Source organism: Bombus fervidus, chromosome 1, assembly GCF_041682495.2.
Source record: "Bombus fervidus isolate BK054 chromosome 1, iyBomFerv1, whole genome shotgun sequence".
Classification (NCBI taxonomy): Eukaryota; Metazoa; Arthropoda; class Insecta; order Hymenoptera; family Apidae; genus Bombus; species Bombus fervidus.
Window position 1 is genome coordinate 13,685,488 of NC_091517.1, and position 21,436 is coordinate 13,706,923.

At 37.3% G+C, this 21,436-nt stretch overlaps 1 protein-coding gene across 1 annotated transcript in view; it reads left to right on the forward strand.

The window, feature by feature from the left end:
* Hwt (SH2 domain-containing adapter heavyweight) overlaps nt 1-21,436 on the forward strand; it is a 251,558-nt gene that overhangs the window by 224,655 nt on the left and 5,467 nt on the right. The window contains exon 6 of the mRNA XM_072003057.1: nt 594-2,202. Coding sequence (XP_071859158.1) covers nt 594-2,202 — 1,609 coding nt within the window. The remainder of the gene's footprint in view (nt 1-593; nt 2,203-21,436) is intronic.

Genomic DNA, 21,436 nt, shown 5'->3' on the forward strand with positions numbered 1-21,436 from the left:
GTAGCATTCGACTATGTTTTATTTTTCTTACGATGTTGGGGTACTTTTATGAAATTTATTTCTTTATTTACGTATTCGATAAATATTTTTTCTATTTGTCATAGTAAATAATATAATATAATATAGTATGTCCATATTTCTTCACGGATTTCCCTGTTTCTTTACGATATAGATGTCTTGTTTCATCGTTTTATGGAAAAGATTCCAGGATTATCATTTTTACGGGAACATCTGCGATTTATTTTTGCGATTTATTTCCCGAGTTTGCCTGTTCTCTGATATTAGGGAAACACGGGGCCGCTGGTCTTTAATGAAAAGCAATTAAAGTCCAATATATCTCAAAATGTTACGGGATTTCGGAACACGAACTATGAATCTTCCCCTATCTAGCGCTAATTGAACTTTAATTGCGGCCGAACCGTATAATTCGCTCATTATACGAGAACGTAGTTATACCTTCGCATTGTATAAACTAACTTCTGATATACTTGAGAGACTCACAATGAAATATTAATTCTCCAATCAGTTCCTATTCATTCACTTTCATGATGAATATACTTATGATAATTATTGATTATTGTTTGATAATGCAGATCAGAAGCAGCAGCGCGATACCAGTAAGCAGAACGAGCTCATCGACGGACACGTCGAAACAACAACAGCAGCAACAACAGCAAGTCCCATACGCTGGTCAGTCCCATAGTAGCAAAGATCGACGCAAAGTTGTACTTCTCCGCCCAAAACCGATTCCGAGCCGTCTTCAGCAGCAGCAGCAGCAACAGCAACAGCAGCAGCAACAATCAGACAATATTTCTACTCTGTCCCAAGACATCGAATCCCTCCAGATCAATTCAAGCGACGAGAAAACCGGTTCACCGAGACTACCGGCCCGAGGTTATACTCCGTCACCTCCATCCACGGCACCGTTGCCTGCCAAATTTCATGGGAACCGTGATCACTTGTTGTTAAACATACGCAGCACACCAAACCTGCCCTGTCAACCTGACCATCCACGTCTCAAGGATCTAAGATTGCCCGTAAAGTCTCTATTGAGAGCGAAAGATTCGCCTCAAAGTAGCGAGGGTAGTATTCTCGAGATCAAAAGTAGACCGAAAAGTTTTGCTCAAGACAACGTAGAATCGTCTCAAGGACGACGTTTCGACCAGGAACTGATACTAGAGTTCAAGGGGAGGCCGCGAGAAGAGAGGCAACGACCACGTAGTTTGATTCGCGAGAGCAAACCGATCATGGAGTTCAAAGGTAGGCCTCACGAGGCCGAGAGTGATCTATTACGGCCTCGTAGGGATGTCGGCTTGTTGGAATTCAAATTACGGACCAGTAGACGCAGGGCGGGGTACTCGAGCACAGAGAGCATGGCTACCAGTAGCAGTGGAGGTAGCATGGAATCGCTTCGAAGTAGCACTAGCGAGGGTAACAGATCCACTAGTAGTTCTGAGAGCCGTCATAGTACCAGTCTAAGCTCTCACAGCTCCGACAGTGGCAGCACCAATTGCTACCATCATCATCAGCAACCTTCTATGACCGGTTTTTTAACCCACCACGCGAACAAACTACACATACTGTCTCCTATCTCTGACAAATCGTCCCAGGAACCTGCCTCCGAGACTTCCGATAACAACCGTAACAACAACTCCCAGAAAGCCTCGCCTGAAGAGAACGTGACCACGGAGAATAACGTAACCGCGTCGAATAACACGAACACAAACACAGGAAATACAAACACAAACTCCGTGACCTCACCGATGGACACGTCTTTCAAGAAGAGACGCACACCACAAAACAAGAATCTGATTAACTTGGCCCTACAATCCTCGTCGTCGGGCGATGCGGAGATCCAAGGATCGGACAGTGGCATCTCGATCGAGTCGCGAGCCGGGATCAAGTGCAAACCATTCGGGTTCCACTTGTTGAAACCGCAGCTGGATAACATCAATCTCGTGGACAACGAGCCTGAGCTATCCGATCTGCCTTTCGACATGCCGAAACTGCGAAGGAGGCGATTGCTTATGCAACAGGACGCCACCACGTCTGGCAGCGCGACCAGCGTGGATTTGAGGGACTTGCCGTTTGACATGCCAAAACTGAGAAGAAGGCTAAGATGCATGCAGAGCACGGAATCCAGCGGATCACAGGCCTCCTCCAGTCTTTCTATGCGCGACGTCGAGCCGTCTGTGTTGTTTGGTAAGTTTATACCCCTGGTCTTATTCGGTTGTACAGGTTTATATAGTTTGGTAGGCGAAGCTCTTTGATACTGGTTGAGTTTTTGAATGTCGAATGGAAATGAGATCATGATACTGGGAAATAAGGTATCGGATTGGAGCTTTTTTACATGGTTGGTAATTGTATCTAAAGTCGATGGATTATTATTGAATAACATACGTTGTCTTATTTAGCTTTGTCGCGTAAGTTGATCGTAGTTCTTCTTAAAGTTGATATACTATATTATATCTTGGAGAATACCGATTAAAAATCTATTTTCTTATTTATCAAAGAGTTTCTAATTTGTCCAAAGTATCAATAAACGTTTGTTAAGAATAATTGTGAATAACTTAATTTTACAATAATTTTCTGAATTCTACATGAAACTCACGTAATTTATTGTTTTACTATGTAGTTATACTTCGAATTTGATTCCTCAATACTTGTATAGGCTAGTATTCGCGATACTCGAGAGATCCGTAGATAAAGTAAATTGCTGAATTTAAAGACGTGTCTAATAAATTTTTATCACTGCTTTCTTGTAAAAATGACTCTGACGTTAAAATAATTATCAAGAAAATGAACGCCTGAAAGTTCAGTGCGCAATGTTGTAAATGGATTCTCCCTTCTTTAATCGAGCGCCTAGCCATTAAAACGATAAAAACCGTACTTTCGGCATCTCGAGGTAAACTAAGTACTTATCAACGCTAGGGGACAACGTAATTTGATGCTGATCGTTATGAACCTTCCAGACAGCGGCTAATATCGTTAAGCTTCACTTAGCGCCTGCATCCCTCTCAGAGACTAAATATTTAACGTTACCAACACATATTCCTTAATACATGTATAGGGTGTCCTGCGAATAGTAGTATAAGCATCAAGTGGGTGACATTACATGAAATTATGTCAAAAACATAGAATACAATTTTTCCATATGAAGCTTCGTTTCCGAGAAAATTGATACTGAACGTTTGTCTGATATATACGTCTATATTCTACTTACAGTGTCTAACTAGCTTGAGCTTCGCTGTAAATTAATATTTATAATTATAGTTATGTTTTTTTGTATTGAGAAACGAAGTCCAAACTATGAAACAGAATATTCATACATAATATATATATTTTATTATTTTATAGTAAACTCAGTTTGATAAATTAAGCGCAAAGTACGCAAAAGAAATATTTTTAACAATTCCCAAAGTAATAAAATTTATCCTTCGTAATTATTGGGCGTTTTGCATTATCCGATACAATAAATGCAAATGTACGTTAGAAACACTAACCCACAACTAAAATCTGTTAAACTGAAATCCAGTTAAGTGCACATTCACCAAACAAACACTTAAAGTCAATTTTCTTAAAAAGAAAGACTAGTACAAGAATATCTTATTCTATATATATATATTGTACTTTGACCTGGTTTTCAATTTCCAATTTCAGTGTAAGTGTCACATATCACATTATACTGTATAATATATTTCCAACTGTGTTCTCCACCACTCGATTGCATTGAAATAAGGATTAAAATACCGAACCTAGAAAACAATAGAGAAAATACAGGTTCATTGAAATTCTAATCCTTGAACCTTTTGTTGAATTTTGCCGCTCGTGTTAACCTACTCCTACAACCAGAGCATTGCTTTAAAGAGCGTTCTTCTGCGCGTGAGGAAAGTTCGAAAGCTTTAATTAACGTCGTCTCGCGCGTATTTCTCTCGAAAACTTTGCGTTATCCGTAAAGTCGTGCAACGATACAACGTTCCCGGTTTCTCCAGCGAAGGACTCAAGTTTCTCTTTGGTGGATTGTGAAATTGTACAGACTACTTGTCACAGAGGCTAGGCTTAACTCGATTTGCTTAGTCACGACGAATCAGTTATGCACTGGTCGTTGCTGTATAAACATAGATTACTGAAACACTAGGCGACGCATACATAACACGGTGTACGTGAATCTATTATACTGATTTGTACCTGAATCTTGTTCATTGATTAGCATGGTAACAAGAATTTTCATAAAGAATTTTCTAAACTGCATAAAAAAGAAACAAACAAATATCGAAACTTGAAAGGGTAGTGGAGAAGAAAAGGAAACTTTTTGCTAAAATTTAGATAGGAGAAAATTCTAGAAGCTTTGAAATAATTAAAAGCTAAGAATTACCGATTTAATTTATCGTTGTAATATTTCGGAAGCAATCAGGCAGAGCATAAGGAATATTCAATTACGAAAAATGAAACTGATTTGAACAGAGGTATGTACGAATTAATTACAACGAGGATGAAAATAATTTTTGTGTGAATTACAAAAAAAAAAAACTACATGTGTCTCTTAAAAATATTAAAAAGGTACAGTTTTGTTTACTCGAAGTAGAAATAAATGCTTAACAATTTGTAATACGTTAGAAACGCTATAGGAAACTAGACAGAAACTATCAACCAATCACAGGACTGACATGCGCGACCCAGAAGCCTAATCATTCGATACCTTAATGCTCTTATAACGACACCGATGGAAAAAAACTGGCAGAGCCAGGGATTTGCCAGATCGTAGATTTATGCGTCATCGATCACCGATCGGCCTTAATACTTGAATGTGGTCGCGATTTGCGGACTATATCAGCGGGCGTTCGGAATTAGTCAGCTGATTAAGCTTCTGGCCCCCTGTTTTCCAACCAATGTCGTACTCATGAGCTCCCTAAGTTACGTTCTGATGGGAGTTTCATCTGGCAGCTATTCTCCCAGCTTCGAAATTGCGAAAGCTATAACACGAAAGCTTCGAGTTGGCGTCGTGTTGCCTGCAGGCAAAATCTGCGCTACATAGCGATCGTAGGGTGGTAAATAGCGCTATACTTGTATTGTATCGGTGTATCCTAGGGTGCTGTGATTCACGAAGGGACGAGAGTGAATGTAAAAATGTGAAAGGATTATTTTTAACGGTGAACGAATGTCCATAAATGGACGAGAGCTCGCTAAATCGATTCTTTTGAAAGTATTGACTGCTGGAAAATTAATGGTTGGGAGAATAGTTAGAGTAAAAAAGAGGAAAATTGTGACGATGATGAATTTCCTCCGTTTTAATGTGTTTTGGTTTTTGTTTGGAAGTTTTATTGTGGAATGAAAGGGTTGCAAAGGAGACAAGAATAATGTAAAATTTATGTGATTATGTAGGGTGAAGTAACCGAAAGAACGTAAGCAAAATGTTGCTTTGTAAGTTGCAGATCTAGTGAGCTAAAGTTTAAATAGATTTTAAAATTAGTCCAGTAAATTCAGCTACTTATATCCCAAAAAGATTATTCTAGAATAGATAGAAATAGTATGCAACAAAATCCTCATATTTATTTTTTTTTTTTGTTTTAGATTCTATTGATTATGAGTCTTTATTTCTTAAAAAATGTACCTTAAGAGTTCTGCAACATATTTAAATGTTATATTACAAGCATCATTGAAGTATAACTTAAACTTAAACAAAACTTTCATAAGCTTCAGCGAAATATACATTTTCAGAGACATGAACAAACATAAGCTTCTACGAACGTCAATAGAATTTGACATTTTTGTGAAATCTATCTTTATCATCTTTACCATTAAAAACACATAACTGTAACATTTCGTAACATCAACAACAACCCCCAAGCGTAACTGAATTTATTCAATCATTTTATGTATTGCCACGTCCGAGGATATTGTGGCTCGGTTGTACACCGATCCTCGAATTCTCGATTTTTATGATCGGAGTCAGCTGCGTCGGGATCGAGAAGCTATTTTTTTCCCGGTTTGATGGATGTCGGTCGGCTCGTAGCCGTAAATTACATTTTGAAGAGGGAAAGGGGAAATGTTTTCGCACGCGATCGAGAACAGATTCCCGAAAATCTCCGCGCTTTTTTCGAAGTGCCGACAATTACTTATCGTGCCCGGCAGGGCAACTTTAAGCACGGATGATCGATCGGTGTATTTGTTTTTCATCCTTCTATTTCTCTACTGATTTTATTAATCTCCTTTCGATGAATCGTCGATCGCGTAAGAAATAGCAATTTCTTAAAAAATTAACGAACGGGATCACAGTAACGAGAGAAAAATTAATATCGCGGAATGTGATTCCAATTTTATCTTCTTTTGTTTTTTACCGTTGCCGATATGTTAGATTCGCTTTAACTGCGCAGCGTCGCTTTAATTGGCCTTCGATCAACGGCGTCGCTCTTCCACCGACGCCAATAACCATCGCAGAATTATCACGTCATTTCTATGAGGTAATTGAGAGGCAGCAACGCGTTAACACGTTTCGTAGAGTGTGTATAATTGCTTAAAAATGAAATTTAGTGGTTTGATGTCTAATAAATCTTGAACAATACGTTCTTTTCTTGAGAATTATATTGTTTGCACTATTAAAAAAATTGTAAGTTATATACAAAATTGTCAGAAACAAAAATAAAAAACTAATCGGCCCCAACGAAAAGTAACCAAAAATCGGTCCAGCACGGAACCGTTTAAACGATGCACAGTAACGAACAGCTCGCGTGGAGATGGTTTTTGTGTAGGCGAGATCGTACGAGTGGTTTTGTGAGCATTTCGATAAAGTTGGAAAGGATTATACGTATTTTCTGCTACAGATACTACGTTCCAGCGCGTTTTTCATTTAACGAGCATGGAAACTGAGAAATGAAAAATATTTTAGATAGATATATTCGGTATATTTTAAATCTCAGTTTAACCAGATCAATTTAATTAATTTAATTAATGATTACTTGATTCGTGTAGAGAATACCATTTTACTATATAATTTCAAATACGCAGTTATACAATATAAATATAAAATTCACACACCTACTACATATATTCGTACAATAAACAGTAGAAACATTGGCATTGAGGCGAATAAAGCGCGCAACGATAATTACCAATTATGCAAAATGAAGTGTAAGAGTGGATCAGCGCCGTTCATGACAGAAAATGGAAAGACGTAATTTTATTATTTTCTTGTCCGTCCAACCAAAGGGAAACAAGCTGCTTGATGCATTTACTGCTGGTAACTATGACGTAATGTTTCGGCAGTGTTCCTCGCTGTTACACAATTTCATTGAAACGACGTATGCATCGATAGCAGCGAATGTTAATTGCAGAATGAAATTAAAAAACATGATCGTTGCATGGTCTATTAAACCGTTGAAAAGGATTTATCCCTGAAGGGTATTAAACGCGGGTATTTTCCGAAAGGACGGTTTTCGATTCACCAGTCGTTTTGTTCCCTTTCGCTTTCTCCTTTGGCGTTTCATCCGCGGCGACGGGCGACTAACCCGGAAGAAACACGGTTCCGCATTGTGCTTGCGAACAAAACGTCCGAGGTTGCAGCGCGTGTCCGCAATGCGCGTGAGACCAGTGACGCGAATATAGACCGGGACTCGAACTACGAACCGCAATATCTTTGTCCTCATGTACCTCTGTGCACGTGTTGTATTCGTGGCGGTGTTCATCTTTGCATGGACGGAAGCGCAAACGCGCGCGGCACGTGTGTTTCGTATTGTCGTAGGTTCACGTTGTGCGGAGGCGTGCTGTCATCGGGGCGATACCAAGAGCATATTGGAAATATCGGAAATATTACGCCCTACTTGCGACCAGAGCGTGCTGCTTCCCCCGCGTCGACTTTTGTAAACGTCAATGGCGACCCTTTCGTTATGTGACTCCTGTCAAACATGTACTTTTTTCACTTGCTAAAAATAACTTGCCAATGGATGAACGAGCGTCGTCTACCAGTTGTTTTAACCTGTCGCTTTTCGATGATTCGTTTGGATGATTCGTGATAGTGCGATGTAATGAAAGGGGGTTGGAATGCTGGATTTTGAACAGCTTTTTCAATAATATTGGTTCTAGCTATTAGTTTTGATAATTATGTGCTATATTTGATAATTGTGTGTTGTAAATATTTAATTATTATGTGCGTTTCTTTCTTATGTCAGGCATTGATTTTATGCGACAGTCCTGGCGAGTTCAGGTTTCCTATTCGAACCATACTTTGAATATATGAAAATAAAGGGGATGAATAGTTAATTTGTAATACATTCCTGAAGTTGAATTAACATTTCATTTTGCTCCCTTAATTATAATTCCATTGTCTTTATTTTATTTCTCTGCTGCTTTGTTTGTGTAATAAGTACGGAAACGTTCCTTGTTTAATTTACGTTCGGTACTTGATAATTGTCATAGGTGAAAGACAAATTGAAATATATTAAAGTTTACTGCATTGTTTTACTTTAAGATCAATTCTTAGAAAATTTGTTGTCATTTTGCAAACGTATAGGTTAAAGTGAAATGATATGTCATAATTTGAGTTTCATGAACTTACGAATTAGGAAACTAATGTTCATTGGGCTTAATGAATTCTCAAATAAGGAACTTAAATTTAATAAGTGACGTATCGATTTTTCTAATAGAATGTATAGAAAGATAGTATGCTTTATATATATATAACTCACAGTGTCTCATTATGTCGAAGAAGCGGAAAGTCAAGTTCAGCTCTTGAACGTTGAAACGAGGTCTGAATTAAACGGAAAACTCGCTAGCTTACATAACTTAATATCTGTTTCCGTATCTGGAATCTAGCCTTACATCCTCGTGAATTCAACCGTTTCGCATAACTGAATAGATGGAGCATCCGAATTATGCAGCGGGCGAAATAATTAGGATGCCAAGTTGTCGAAAGGGATATTTTCTTGCTTGCGCTCATTTTTCTTATCCGATATAATTTCATCATACCTCGCTTGATTTATGAAACTTTTATAAAATAAACGTCTGCATTATTAAACATTTTTCTAAATTGAATATCATTTTTTATCTTTCTTAATTGAAATTTAAAGCTGAAGATAAATCCTTCAGTTATCGTGCGATGGTATTAAATCGTCATTGCAGGGGCCGTATTTATAACTTCATCTTTAATCAGATCAAATCTCTTATTAATTAATGGTTTGATAACATTTTGATAAGCGTTATCCAATACTCTTGCAGAAGTCTAGAAATTTTTGAAGAACTGTAATTATAAATTTATTATGTTACGTAGTATCGCTCAATAGAATAATTTTTCGTGCGTGTAAAAAGAAAAAAAACAACTTTGGGTCAGTTTCTTCTCCTTGATATTTAAGTAATAACTAGCTCTCTTATCCACCAAAGAATTGATTAACAAAATTTAATCTATTAAAAAGGTTCATGTTCTCTCATACAATTTATTTCCCATTTCACTTACTCGTATTGTAATTGAATGTCTTTTCCACACCATACATTAAAAATTTCCTATAACATTACTATCAACATAAGATCCTTTTCCATCCTTCCAGACGTTAATCGAATCTATAAATACGTCTCTGCGCGAAAAAGTGAAGTTTATATTACGGTATCGCGTTATTCTGCAAGTATTACGATCGTAGATAACTGTTACGACATTGTAAATCTCGATGTAGGTGGAACTGTGCAATTCGCGACTGCAGTATCGATGAGCCGAGAAAATTGATATTCGCAATCTCTGCGAAGGTCGATCTATCCTCGCGTCTGGACCATTTAACGGATAGCTACAACGGCGATGGTCGTTAATAGGGCGAAAAGGGAATAAGATGGTGGGGATGAAAGAGAAAAAAGCACGGTGGTCGGTATCTCCCTTCTTTCGCTTGGCTAGGTACACGAGAAAAAATTCAGCAGCTAAAGTAAAGGGGAAGAAGACTTTTGCTACTCGTATTTGAATTACTCCCGCTTCCCAACCCCGTTTCTTTTGTGTCTGCGTGACATTCACCCCCAAGAATCGCTAGGTAAGGAAGCTATCGATTTCTTTTCTATTTCCACTAGAAGCATTGTAGCATTCATACACCTTTCGTAGTTTTGTTTCTCTATAAAACGTTCCACAAGTCGTATCATTGTCAATTCAGATTTTAGTTGTGATAACGAAACTAATCATGTTGCGTTCTTTTGGCCATTTCCGATTCAATGGTATTCTTTTAGCGTTAAAAGACGCTTTCAGGTTTGGGAAAAAAAGAAAGAATTTTTATTAGTATGCATAATTTCTCATTTCAAGTTGAAGTTCAAATGTTTTAAAGAAGATGTTCAAATCTTTTTATTTCTAGAGACAGCAACAAGATTGAAATGTAAAAATTTGAGAATCGTAAGAGGCTGAAATGAAGATATTAACAATGTTTGTAAGATCTCGTTTAGTATTAATTTAGTACTCATTTTACTCATTCGAGCTTCAATTTTCTTTCCTTTTCTTTTTGCGTTTTAAAAGTCTGTTCTCTTTCTTTCAATTCTTTTGTTTGCCATTCATCTCGTCTATTTGTAAAACCACAATGCCCGTAATAGTTTCTCTTGTCATTTCGCTTTCTGATATTAAATTCGTAATTAACGCCACATCATGTGGCTTTATGCGGTATATGCAGACGAGCAAAGTAATTACACTTTCTCGCGCGGACACTGTTTCTTTACGTTCTATTTTCCACGCGTTCCAGTTTGAGAACAAACACGGATCTAATTTGAAAGACTTTCAAAGGGATCGACTTCCAGGTCCACGGAAACCAGGATTGAAAGCAACTTTTTTACATTTTCCACGAAACATGGTCCTCCTGTATCCGTTTTCAAATCGATTCTGTGTAAAGACTTTCGCTTTGTTGTCCAAATGACGCAGATGAAACATTTGTTTTACTTTTCGCTTTTATTCCGTGCAACTAATCACATGCACGTTCATAAGGTCATCACGAAGACAATGTAATTACATCTGTTATCAAATAACTTTTTCTGAAAAAGGTATCAGAACCTGAAATTCATTTGGCACGAACGCCAACGGCGCATTAAAAACAAACATATCGATTTTTATTGAAACGAACGTAGTTTTTGAAATACCGTGTCGTTGTTTTCGTTTGGTTTTTTCTTAACGATCCAGTTTTTTTCACTGATTTATTCACTGTCGGATTTACCTTTACAACCTTTTTTTGAACTATATTAGCGTTTCAAGTTTTGGCAAGCAACGAAGAGAACCGATATTTTAAATATGATTCTATATGTAAATGGAACTGGCGCTTATAGTTTTCTAGGCAATGAAACGCATGGTGTACCCAAATACCTATTGCTATTTTACGATGTTATCGAAGAAATGCATTTTACGTCCAATCGAATTCGGTTCGTATAGTTTACTGATGTTTTCTGGCAATTCCCTTATCAAACAGTTACATTTTGGTAATCGTCCAAAATGTCTCGAACGATTTTACAAATGTCGGCTACTTGATAAATAATTATACAAATGATTATGCGATATAGAAGTCGCAGAATATGACTTCACTTCCAACATTAACGACTAGCGAATTGAAAAGCTTAAGTTCCAATTAAAATTTTGTTGAGGTTATTAGATGTATGTGAACAAAGGAACGCGTGGATAAATTGTAAGGTAGAAAATATATTTTAATACAGAAGTGTAAATACAAATAGGAATATAATTTGAGCTGGTTCAGATCCGTACGCTAGTAGTGTTACCCTATGACTGGAAGCCCTGAAGCCATCGTCGCCTGTGTACTGTTTATGGTCTGCCTTCGTCCCAGTCTTTTGTCTGTACGCTGTCGATGGCTTCAGTACTTGAGAAAACTAAAAGACCAGATATAGAGTTTTCTTAGAAGTGGCGACCACTTCAACAAATTTGAATAAATTTCAAATAATTTCCAATGGTCCTAAATACTCTACACCAAATAAATAAATAAGAAATAAAAATAATTGACAAACCGTTTCAAAATATCACTTAGTTGTTGAGATTTAATCGTATTTGAATATGCCAATGAATTTTTCAATAAACATTGGGATTAACTTTATCCCGATCGCGTTGAATCATGGGATGTTTACAAATTCAGTTTGAAAATCACAGCGACCATCCCGTTGCCAAGAATTTTCGTTATTTCATCCGCATGCAAACATGTCACACCCCATTGTCAACCGTTTACAATTGTTTACGGTAGGGCAATTTTATTCTGGGGTGATTCGAGCAGTTGGAATGACAGCGGCGTTAAATTGCGACGAAACAACGAAAAACGCGTTGAGTCGGCGATATTTCCGCGCGGGGAGAGTTTACCAAGTAACGGTGTCGCGGGCTCGAATGAAATTCGTCGAACCAAATTTCACCGGATCTCTCTAACTACATTCCGTTCCCGGTGACATATTCTCGCTGGTAGAAAAATACAATTTTCGTCTGTCTGGTCAGGGAAACCAGTCACGTACAGTTTACCTCGCTCGACGCCAATTGCACGCCGTACTTCCATGCTCGTACGTATATTCGACTGTCGTGAAAACGTTTGGTAACAGGCCAACACAGCACGAATGTCCGCCTAGGGCTCTAATTCCTAGACGTTCGACGACGACTGGATTTTAACCAGCGGTTTAACATTGCTCGCTAATTGTCACGGTCGACGAAATCTCTAAGTGGCATAGATCCTTACATTCAACTCAGTTAATGCTTTTCCCGTGTTAATTTGTCTGTCTGTAATTTAGTTTTCCTTTTACCACCGCTCTTTTACGTTTGCATTTTTACCAAATCTCCAAGCCAAGTTCCGGAACGTGGATTTTTAATAATCATTTGATAATCGTTTAAAAATTTTTCACTGGTTGTGAATAGTTTCGTTGGAATATTTGCCGAGTATCTTTGTGAAATCAATGTTTGCAATGTGTTAGTGATTACTGGTTGATTGATTGATCTATAGAAAATAGTACGTACCTTTGCTTTACAACGAAACAACTTTTTACTGGATTCTATACATTTCATTTTTGTAGTACCAATTTTTGTGAAACTACTGCTAAATGATAGGATAATTAATATGCTTTAATATACTTACTGGGTAGTTATAAATGCATGCTATAATTTGTTGATAATATTCTTCCTTATTTTATTATATTCCTTCTTAAAGCTTTGTATCTCGAAAATCATTTGTCGATTCAAGTTACATTTTTCTTTTTTTTTTATTTAAAAGCTTCCATGTGTTCGAATAAATATTTTTTAAATTATCTGCAGGAGCAAAAATTTTGTGAACGCGTGGTGGATAATCGGACTTACGTGTCATCTTCCTCCCTCTCGTTCATTTTCTTCTGTATTATTTCTTTCATTTTTTAATCACAGTTCGTCGTTGGTACCTTTACCTCGTGCAATTAATTCGCAAGCGTGTTTTTCGAGTTTGGCGAGAAGCTACATCGCGAAGATACGCCATTAATTTAGAGCTATGTCTATACAGCCTCCTGCGATCTGCAGCTTCATTATAAATAGTTATGACACGCTGCGAGAACCAGGCAGTGATTTGACCGTTTTGAGAGCATCAGATTTCTAACAGAATCAAAAGACAGATTTTTGAACAAGTCGAGATGGAAATGTTAACAAGTTGGGAAAACGAAGCGGCGAGACGGGTAGCGAGTGGTGAAACGGTTGGGTTTATCAGCGAACTTTTGACCCAAATCGACGCTTAGCGGTGGAATGTTTAGGTACTTTGTGAAAAGTAGCAGATAAAATTGAAATGGTAGAGTAAAGAAAGAGAATGCAACGATAGAGCAGAACGAAGTTAATCGACGTTCAGTTTATTCTTTAGTATTTAGGCTTGAAAAATTGAATCACTAAGAAGTTAGAAAATTCTGCTGTTTTCTTAAATATGTATACGTAAAATTCCATATTTTATATTCCAAAAAATTGCAAATAACGAACTACTTAAAATAGTAAATTAATTTTAGAATTATATTCACTATAATTCAAGATTGAAATTTTGGAAACTATGACTATCATAGTAACGTTTCTAGACCTAAGCCTAATAGACCTACGCGTCCACAGAAAAGGAAGTAATAAACTACTATTTACCAAGTAATTGACGTTGATCGTGTGTATCGATACGCGTTACAACACGAGTGAACCGGTGATCCTCGAGCAAATTGCACGATACATCGACAAGAACGTCGTATATGCGTACGGTAGTTCATATTTCATGAGGATCGAGCCGTATCAAGCATTCGAAGCAGGTTCGAAGTGTTTGTTACCGCATCGATAAGGGCAGCTAGCTTGGCTGGGGAGATCGTAGAAGGAGGGGTTGTGTAACTGCAACATCTGTTGGCGAAGATCTTAAGGTCTATCCCCGCGTTAGTATCCCGCATCTGTTGTTCGGACGTTTCGACACATCGCGAGCTTTCCTATCGTTGGGGGAGAAACCGGCGTATCGTTGAAAAGATTCCGAATCTTAAGAGCCGCGAAACGTGGCCGAACTTACGATCTCACAGTGACTCGTCATGTTTCCAGGGATATGTACGGAGATTATTGATCAAAGTGACAGTAAAATTGCGATTGTATGAATTTCAGAGCGAGATTGAAAAATAAAAAGATTGATAATACTGTAGGATGATAAATAACTGTGTAAGTTTTTACGTTTTGTTTTTTTAGAGAATTTCTTTCAGACTTGGATCGCAGCGATTCGCATTTGGCAACCGAACGATCTTTCAGCGAACGATCGTTCTTGCTTCCTGAACTTCTGTCACAATATCCATTTATGTGGTCTCTGCTGTTGGTTCATAGCTCTTTTATTCTCTGTAACACTTTCAGGACGTTGCAATTCATCGTATATCGAACTTCGTGGTAACAATTTTGTGTGTTTTTCAACTTTATTCTTAATTGAGAGTTGATCTTTTTATTAAATTTCTTTCCCCATTTGATATATTTCACTAGTTGAGAATGTTCATGTAATAGCAAGATATATTTACAAACGGAATTTTACCGCTATAAACGAACGAATGATATTTCGAAAATTTCATCGACGAGAATTTTCTAACCATAAAACGCGAACGTTATGCTACTCCTTTATACGAAGTTGAAGCATCTAAGAACCGCTTAATGACTGAAGCAAATAATAGTATCGTGCATTCTGTTAGCAGAGGACTTACCCCAGGGTACATGGCTGTTGGTATACGTACGCTCAAGCATTGCCATGGGACTTTATAAAATCGAATAGTAGTTAAAGCAACATATACTACCCATAACCGAAGAAATATAACGAAACTCTTAGGTTAAATATTTATTTTATTATCTGTTTAATATTAAACCAAATTAGGAATTAGTCTTTATACTACAATTGCATAAAAATGTCATCACTTTTTAAATAACAGATTTAAAGTGATTTTCGAAGAGAGAAGAGGAAAACAAATTTCTTCCATTTAACGATGTAACAAGTTTCTCGTGTCTCTGCTTTTAGGGTGAACATTCTCACCGTACCGTGAAGCGCAATTTTCGATCACAAGTCTTGCGTGAAGCTTTCCAACATCTGCTTGAATCTTCGATTTCTTCCATTGGGGGAGACTTTTCTAGAGCGCGACCGACTCATGAAATATTTTCACGAAGCACGACTTCGCGGAACTTTCCGTTCTTCTCTTCCGTTTGATGAGCGAACATCTTTTTATTTGACGTTTACATGACACTAAGGTAAAAATACCATTTTAGTCGAACGATTAAATTTCAGTGTTAAATTATTTTCCAGAATATTCCTAGAAAACTTGAAATGCTAAATTTCATTAATCATCTTTCACGTAATAATAGATGTGTAATAATTCTTCCGAGCAAAATTCTGATATCATAATGGTTATCGTAATGGTTTCAGTACATTCTATGGTGCTGCATTGTGCTCGGAAAAAAGCTCAAGTGACATTACACAAATAACACTCGAATTATAAAAAAGAAAAATAATTCACTAATATTCCAATATAGTTTACACGTAATACTTAAAGTCCATTTAGCCATAATCCGAACAGTATAAACGCAACAAAGTTTTAACGCACCATTTACATCTTCTTCCACTTCCTGTAGTAAAAGCATCTTTCCGTTCCATCGTGGCTGATGAAATTGTAACAATTTCTCACTTCTACGGCAAAGGACCTTCCCCTTTTTTCCACGTGGCGCGACGACATTTAGACACACTTCTGTTTTAATGGCGCACCGAGACTCGGTGGAATCGCCCGCGATCCTTCCAGGCAGTCGTGTGACGCACCGCCGTGGCAAATTCTTCGTTCTCGTAAATCTACACGAGGAATTCCACCCTCGTCTTCTCGACAATAAATACGAATCGTCCATGTGAGTATATTTGATCGTTCACAGTCACCACGATGAGGAGCCTCGATTTTCCGCGTGACACGTTAGCCCTGCGTCCTGATTTTCACGGGGAATTAAAAGTTTCCTCCACTTCCGGCCGCTGGTGATATATACTATCCGAATAGGACACGGCGAGATTTCCGGTGATTCCTCTGTGACGAGGAATTTCCCTCGAGACTTCAACGTCTGACTTTCCCTAAGTTTCTACCACTGATGGTCTCTTCCTTTTTTAGTACAACTCTCTCAGACGATGTCTTCGTTGTAGGAAACTCTTGCTACTTCCAGACGATACAACGAGAATATTCTGGTTTCTTTATTTTGGACATTTTATTGATAGACTGTTACGTGGAGTGGAGTGGAATACGAAAAGAATGGTTCTAAGTGTTTTATAATTGGAGTTATCTCCTTTTTATAATTGGTCCTTTGCAATTGTATCAATTGCTATAATAGTTTATTAGCGTGTCTGATAAGATCATAGGTTAAGTTTTATAAGTTTTAAGCATAATTAGGACAGATTTAGGAATGTTTGTTAAAATTTGTTTAATTATGTTTTATAGAAGACGAATTGATAGTAAGATATGATTTAACAGTAGAATATTTGTTATAGTTTAGGATGAAATGGTATCTTATATATTTACTTCTTCGAAATCGTGACGTAAGTAAATAATGTATTATAATTTGTTGCTTCAACAAATTACAAAAATATAAATTTATAAAATTGTTCCAAAAATATATTATATATCTTTCTACTTGTTATACAGTACCATTCTTGGTTATTAAAACAAAGTAGTTCCCCACGGTTCCTCATACCCAGAGATGGAAATACCCAGGAAGTGTTCATGGAAAAAGTTACCGGTATCTGCCGTTCCCGCGTGAAACTCGACAACTTCATCCCCGCGATAACAAGTTTCCAAAGTCGCTTGTTCCATATCGTCAGCTCGCGCCACATCCGCGTATACAAATAACGCAGAGACAGTTATTCGCATACCGAGGGCGTCTTCTTAGCTCGCGCAAAACGTACTCGCGACTCTCTTCGCATTTCCCAAGGGACGGGGCTCGCCTGGATGGAGAACCACCGCGAAGAAATTGATTGAGACGTATCTCTGTCTGAGACGGATATTAAAACAGTCTGCGGAGGAAACGAGAAAATAAGTGTACAGGCGTCAAGAGGAGAATTTCCCGAGGAAAATGCGCACGAAAGCGTACACGCGAGCGAACTGTACAGTAGAATTTCATTTGTCCCGCCTTTATTTATTAAAATAAAATTGTGGAAGTGAAGATTTCAGGCGGTCGTTTATAGCAAATGATTCAATTTTAAGTATTAAAAATATGTTTCAAAGTTGTGGTTTAACCGAAATTATTGAAAAATATTATAAAGTAATAAGTCTGAGTAGGAAGTTTTTGAATCCTGATCATTGAGTTGTATTTTTAAATTGTATTTCCTTGCATCGCATTGCATTGTAGTCTTATTGTTTTAATGTACCTAACTACTATCTACCACAACTGCTATCTGTTGCTATTCTGCCAGCAATGTTATACATCTCTACTTCTTCATCGTTTGCAGATAATGGAAATAAGAATTATTATGAAATTTTTGTAGCAGCATATGAGTCAGAAGACGATGCGAATCGAGAGCGACTTATGTTGCTGTTTTGCCTCGGGACATTGACACTGTCTTGACGTACAAAACGTAATGATAAATAAACTCCGGGCAGAACAGTGTTACCGCTACGAGCAACCGTCTTGAATTTAAACTTTCCGGTACTTCCCCGACCAGTGTAAATAAACGAACACGATCATTAAGACAATCAGTTAGTCAGTATGTAGCATTCTTATAGTCAGTCTTTGTAGAAATCAGTTATCAATCAGTTAATCAGGTAGTCAATCACGTATTAGTTGTCAGTCAATTTTTATCGAGCGTTCTCATAGCTAGTGAGCATCGAGCAATCTTAGAGCGATTATCATCGAGCGATATGTATACATAGCGAGTGTATACGCATAACGAGCAACACTTAGCGAACGATGAAGAATTCTAAACTACAAATAGTTTTAAATATATTTGACTACACCAAGTATCAACTCGTCTCGTCACTATATACACCAACCCGTATAATCGTACCACCCACACTTTATTTAATGCACGATTAAATAAATTGCTGATTGAATTTACTTCAGTCAAATTCTATCATTTGAAGGAAGAATCATAGGTAAAATTATTATACTATTATATGAATTATCTGCCTTCCTCTAGTAGGCATAGATAAATGGAGTAGCGATAAAAGAATGGCGATCGATCTTGAGAGAACATGAGTTCATACTGAAAGTAGAATTTTGGTTGCGTTCGTTCCTTTGGATGAATCGTTAAATGTCACTGGACTGCGGATAAATTCGGATGCGGTGGATTGTTGGAAATGGGCCATCTGCAATTATAGCGTTTGTTTCGTCTTGTTATGCCTTCGTTTGAAATTTACGAATACGACACGAGTTACCGATTTTGTGTTTTACACAGAGAAAAGTGAATATTATGTAAATTTTCTGAAAATTCTATAATTGATCAATTATTCTTCATTTCTCAATTCGAAAAAGAATTTCCTACCTGGAAAATTATAAAGATATGATTGAAAATATCTTCAAAGCCAGCAAAGTGGCTGTTACATAATTAACATTATTGATACGCATAAACAAGAGAATAGTCTAAAACATGTGTGTCGGGTTCTAATAAAGAAAATAAAACTACTTTAGATTGGATGGCGGAAAAGGGTGGAAAACGAGGAATTCGGGTAAATAAATCGAGTTGTCCGGACAACCGGATTAAATTTAATAATACAGATACAGCCAATCTCGGAGAGTAGTAGACGGCTGCTTTCTGTTCATTAATGTTTAACTATGCTTGAAACGCACGCCGTGTCAGATGAGTAGGAAGAGCGCGTGGATTTGGCCTTTCGAGAGTTTCCTTCGATGTTGCGTGTACGAAAGCGATTTATGTCGAATGAATAATTCAGTCGTACCAAGTTCTATAACTTCCGAATTTCGTATCTGTCAATCGAAACGGTTCTTTGAAGATGTGAAGTCTTTTTACAATCTTTAATAAATTAAATCGCATTTTTAAAATTCTTAAAAGTATTTTATTTCTTATTCCATGTCGTGACTTTTATAATTCCATTTTTGATGTTGCATCTATTATTCAAGATGCAGCTGAAATTAATGACTCGTACCAATTTGAAGCTTTCCAAACAAGCGCAATAAATCGATCATTCAATTTTAGTAGACTATTTAATCGCTAATTATTCAAACGATTAATCGAATTGAAGAAAGCTAGAATCTGTGTCTCTACAATCTACTTCATAGCAATCTATTACTGGACTGTTTCTCGATATAAAATGCAACAAACTTACATAAACGCGAATTCCAGTATTACGCAATTAACTCACAACTTTGATCCTCGCCATTAACATAATTCGCTCTCATTATTACCATATAAAGTTTTCTCATTACACAACAGGTGTTATACGTATATATCACGCTATTGCATCAACAGAGTGACAGACGTTATATATCTCATTATGACGTTAGAAAAACTCTAACAGACAATGTAAGAAATCGCTATCAAAAGAATCAAGAAACTGACACCTAAAAGCTTTATCGCGAAACGTCTGACGGAATTCAATAGTCTTAAATTCCAAAGTACAAGCTCATCCATAATGTATAGAGCGGTCGTTCGAAACGGTCGGGGCGCGTTAGCCTCGGGCTGGGCTAACCTGGTGCTACACCTGTCACAGCAATCCTGTCGTACCTGAATCATGCAACCTTCGAAAAGTCGACCACTAAGAGATTGTACCCAACAAATGAAATTACCTCGCGGCCGCGCAGCCACTTTCTTGAACAGCGCCGACCCTCCCATCGATTATCATCTCCGAACTTTCACGAGCCTGTAATAACATTGACGCTTACGCTCGATGGCAGACCCCGGAAGAATTTACTTAGCGAAATTTATAAATTCTTGATGAGTGGGGAGCCATGTTTTTTCGTCGCTATGGAGGCTACGATTCCTTGCTCTGATCAATATCGTAGGGGGTTGCCTTTATTAAGAGTAATTTATGATAATTGCCGTGGATTTGGGGTTGTTAAAAGTTTCATGGGTTTCTTGTCGATGTTTTGAAAGTATAAAATATTTCTAGATATTTTTGGAAATGTTTATTATTTTACGATTATTGCATCAAATGATTTCTTATACACATTGTTTATTTATCTACGCGTATATTTTATTAGGTCGTCCGAAAAGTTTCTTTCGTTTTATAAGGAAATAATGCACTATATTTTTCGTTTTATATTATTTTATCGAATTACATATGATCTATTTTATTCTATCAAGATAAAGATTACAACGTGCGATAGATTGGGTTTTATGTTTGTAAAAGATGCGTTGTCTGTAAAAGAAAGACACTTCTCGGACGACATAGTAAATCTATTTACTCCTTCCTTTAACCAATCTAAATTAAATTTATTATTTAAATAATTAATAATTTCAAAGGGAATAATTTCCTAAATCATTATCTTCGAATGGTACGAAATGTTTCTCCTCTATTTGGCAAGTCAAACATAATTAAACTAATTTAAAGCTAACCCAAGAGCAGCCACACTTTGATATCACTCGATAAGCGTCTGTTTACTCGTATACTCATCCTGCCCCAAAGGAATAGCAATTTCTCTTCCCGGCTAATTTCAAGCTTGGTCGAAGGTCGTGGAACCTTTAATAAGCGTAATACCTCACGACTTGAATCGTGTCTGCGCCATTCGTTTACAACGAGGAAAATAGGAGTAGCTTGTCTTCTATATCTGAGGTCACATTGTTTACCAGGAAACAAGGCCCGTAATTTGCACGGAAATCTTAAGTGATAGTAGGGTGAAAACTTTCCAACAAGTCAATAGAAATCTTCCTTAGAAGAGGAGAGAAAAGAGAAAAATTGCAGGAAGGAATTCCGATCAATTGTTTGTGCTAAAAGAGAGGAGATTCTGCTCATCCAAGAGTAAGAGACGTTCCATTATCATACCTTGACAAAGCAACGTCCAAAGTCACGGTCGATTGTTCCACTACACGAAGGAAGTATTTCT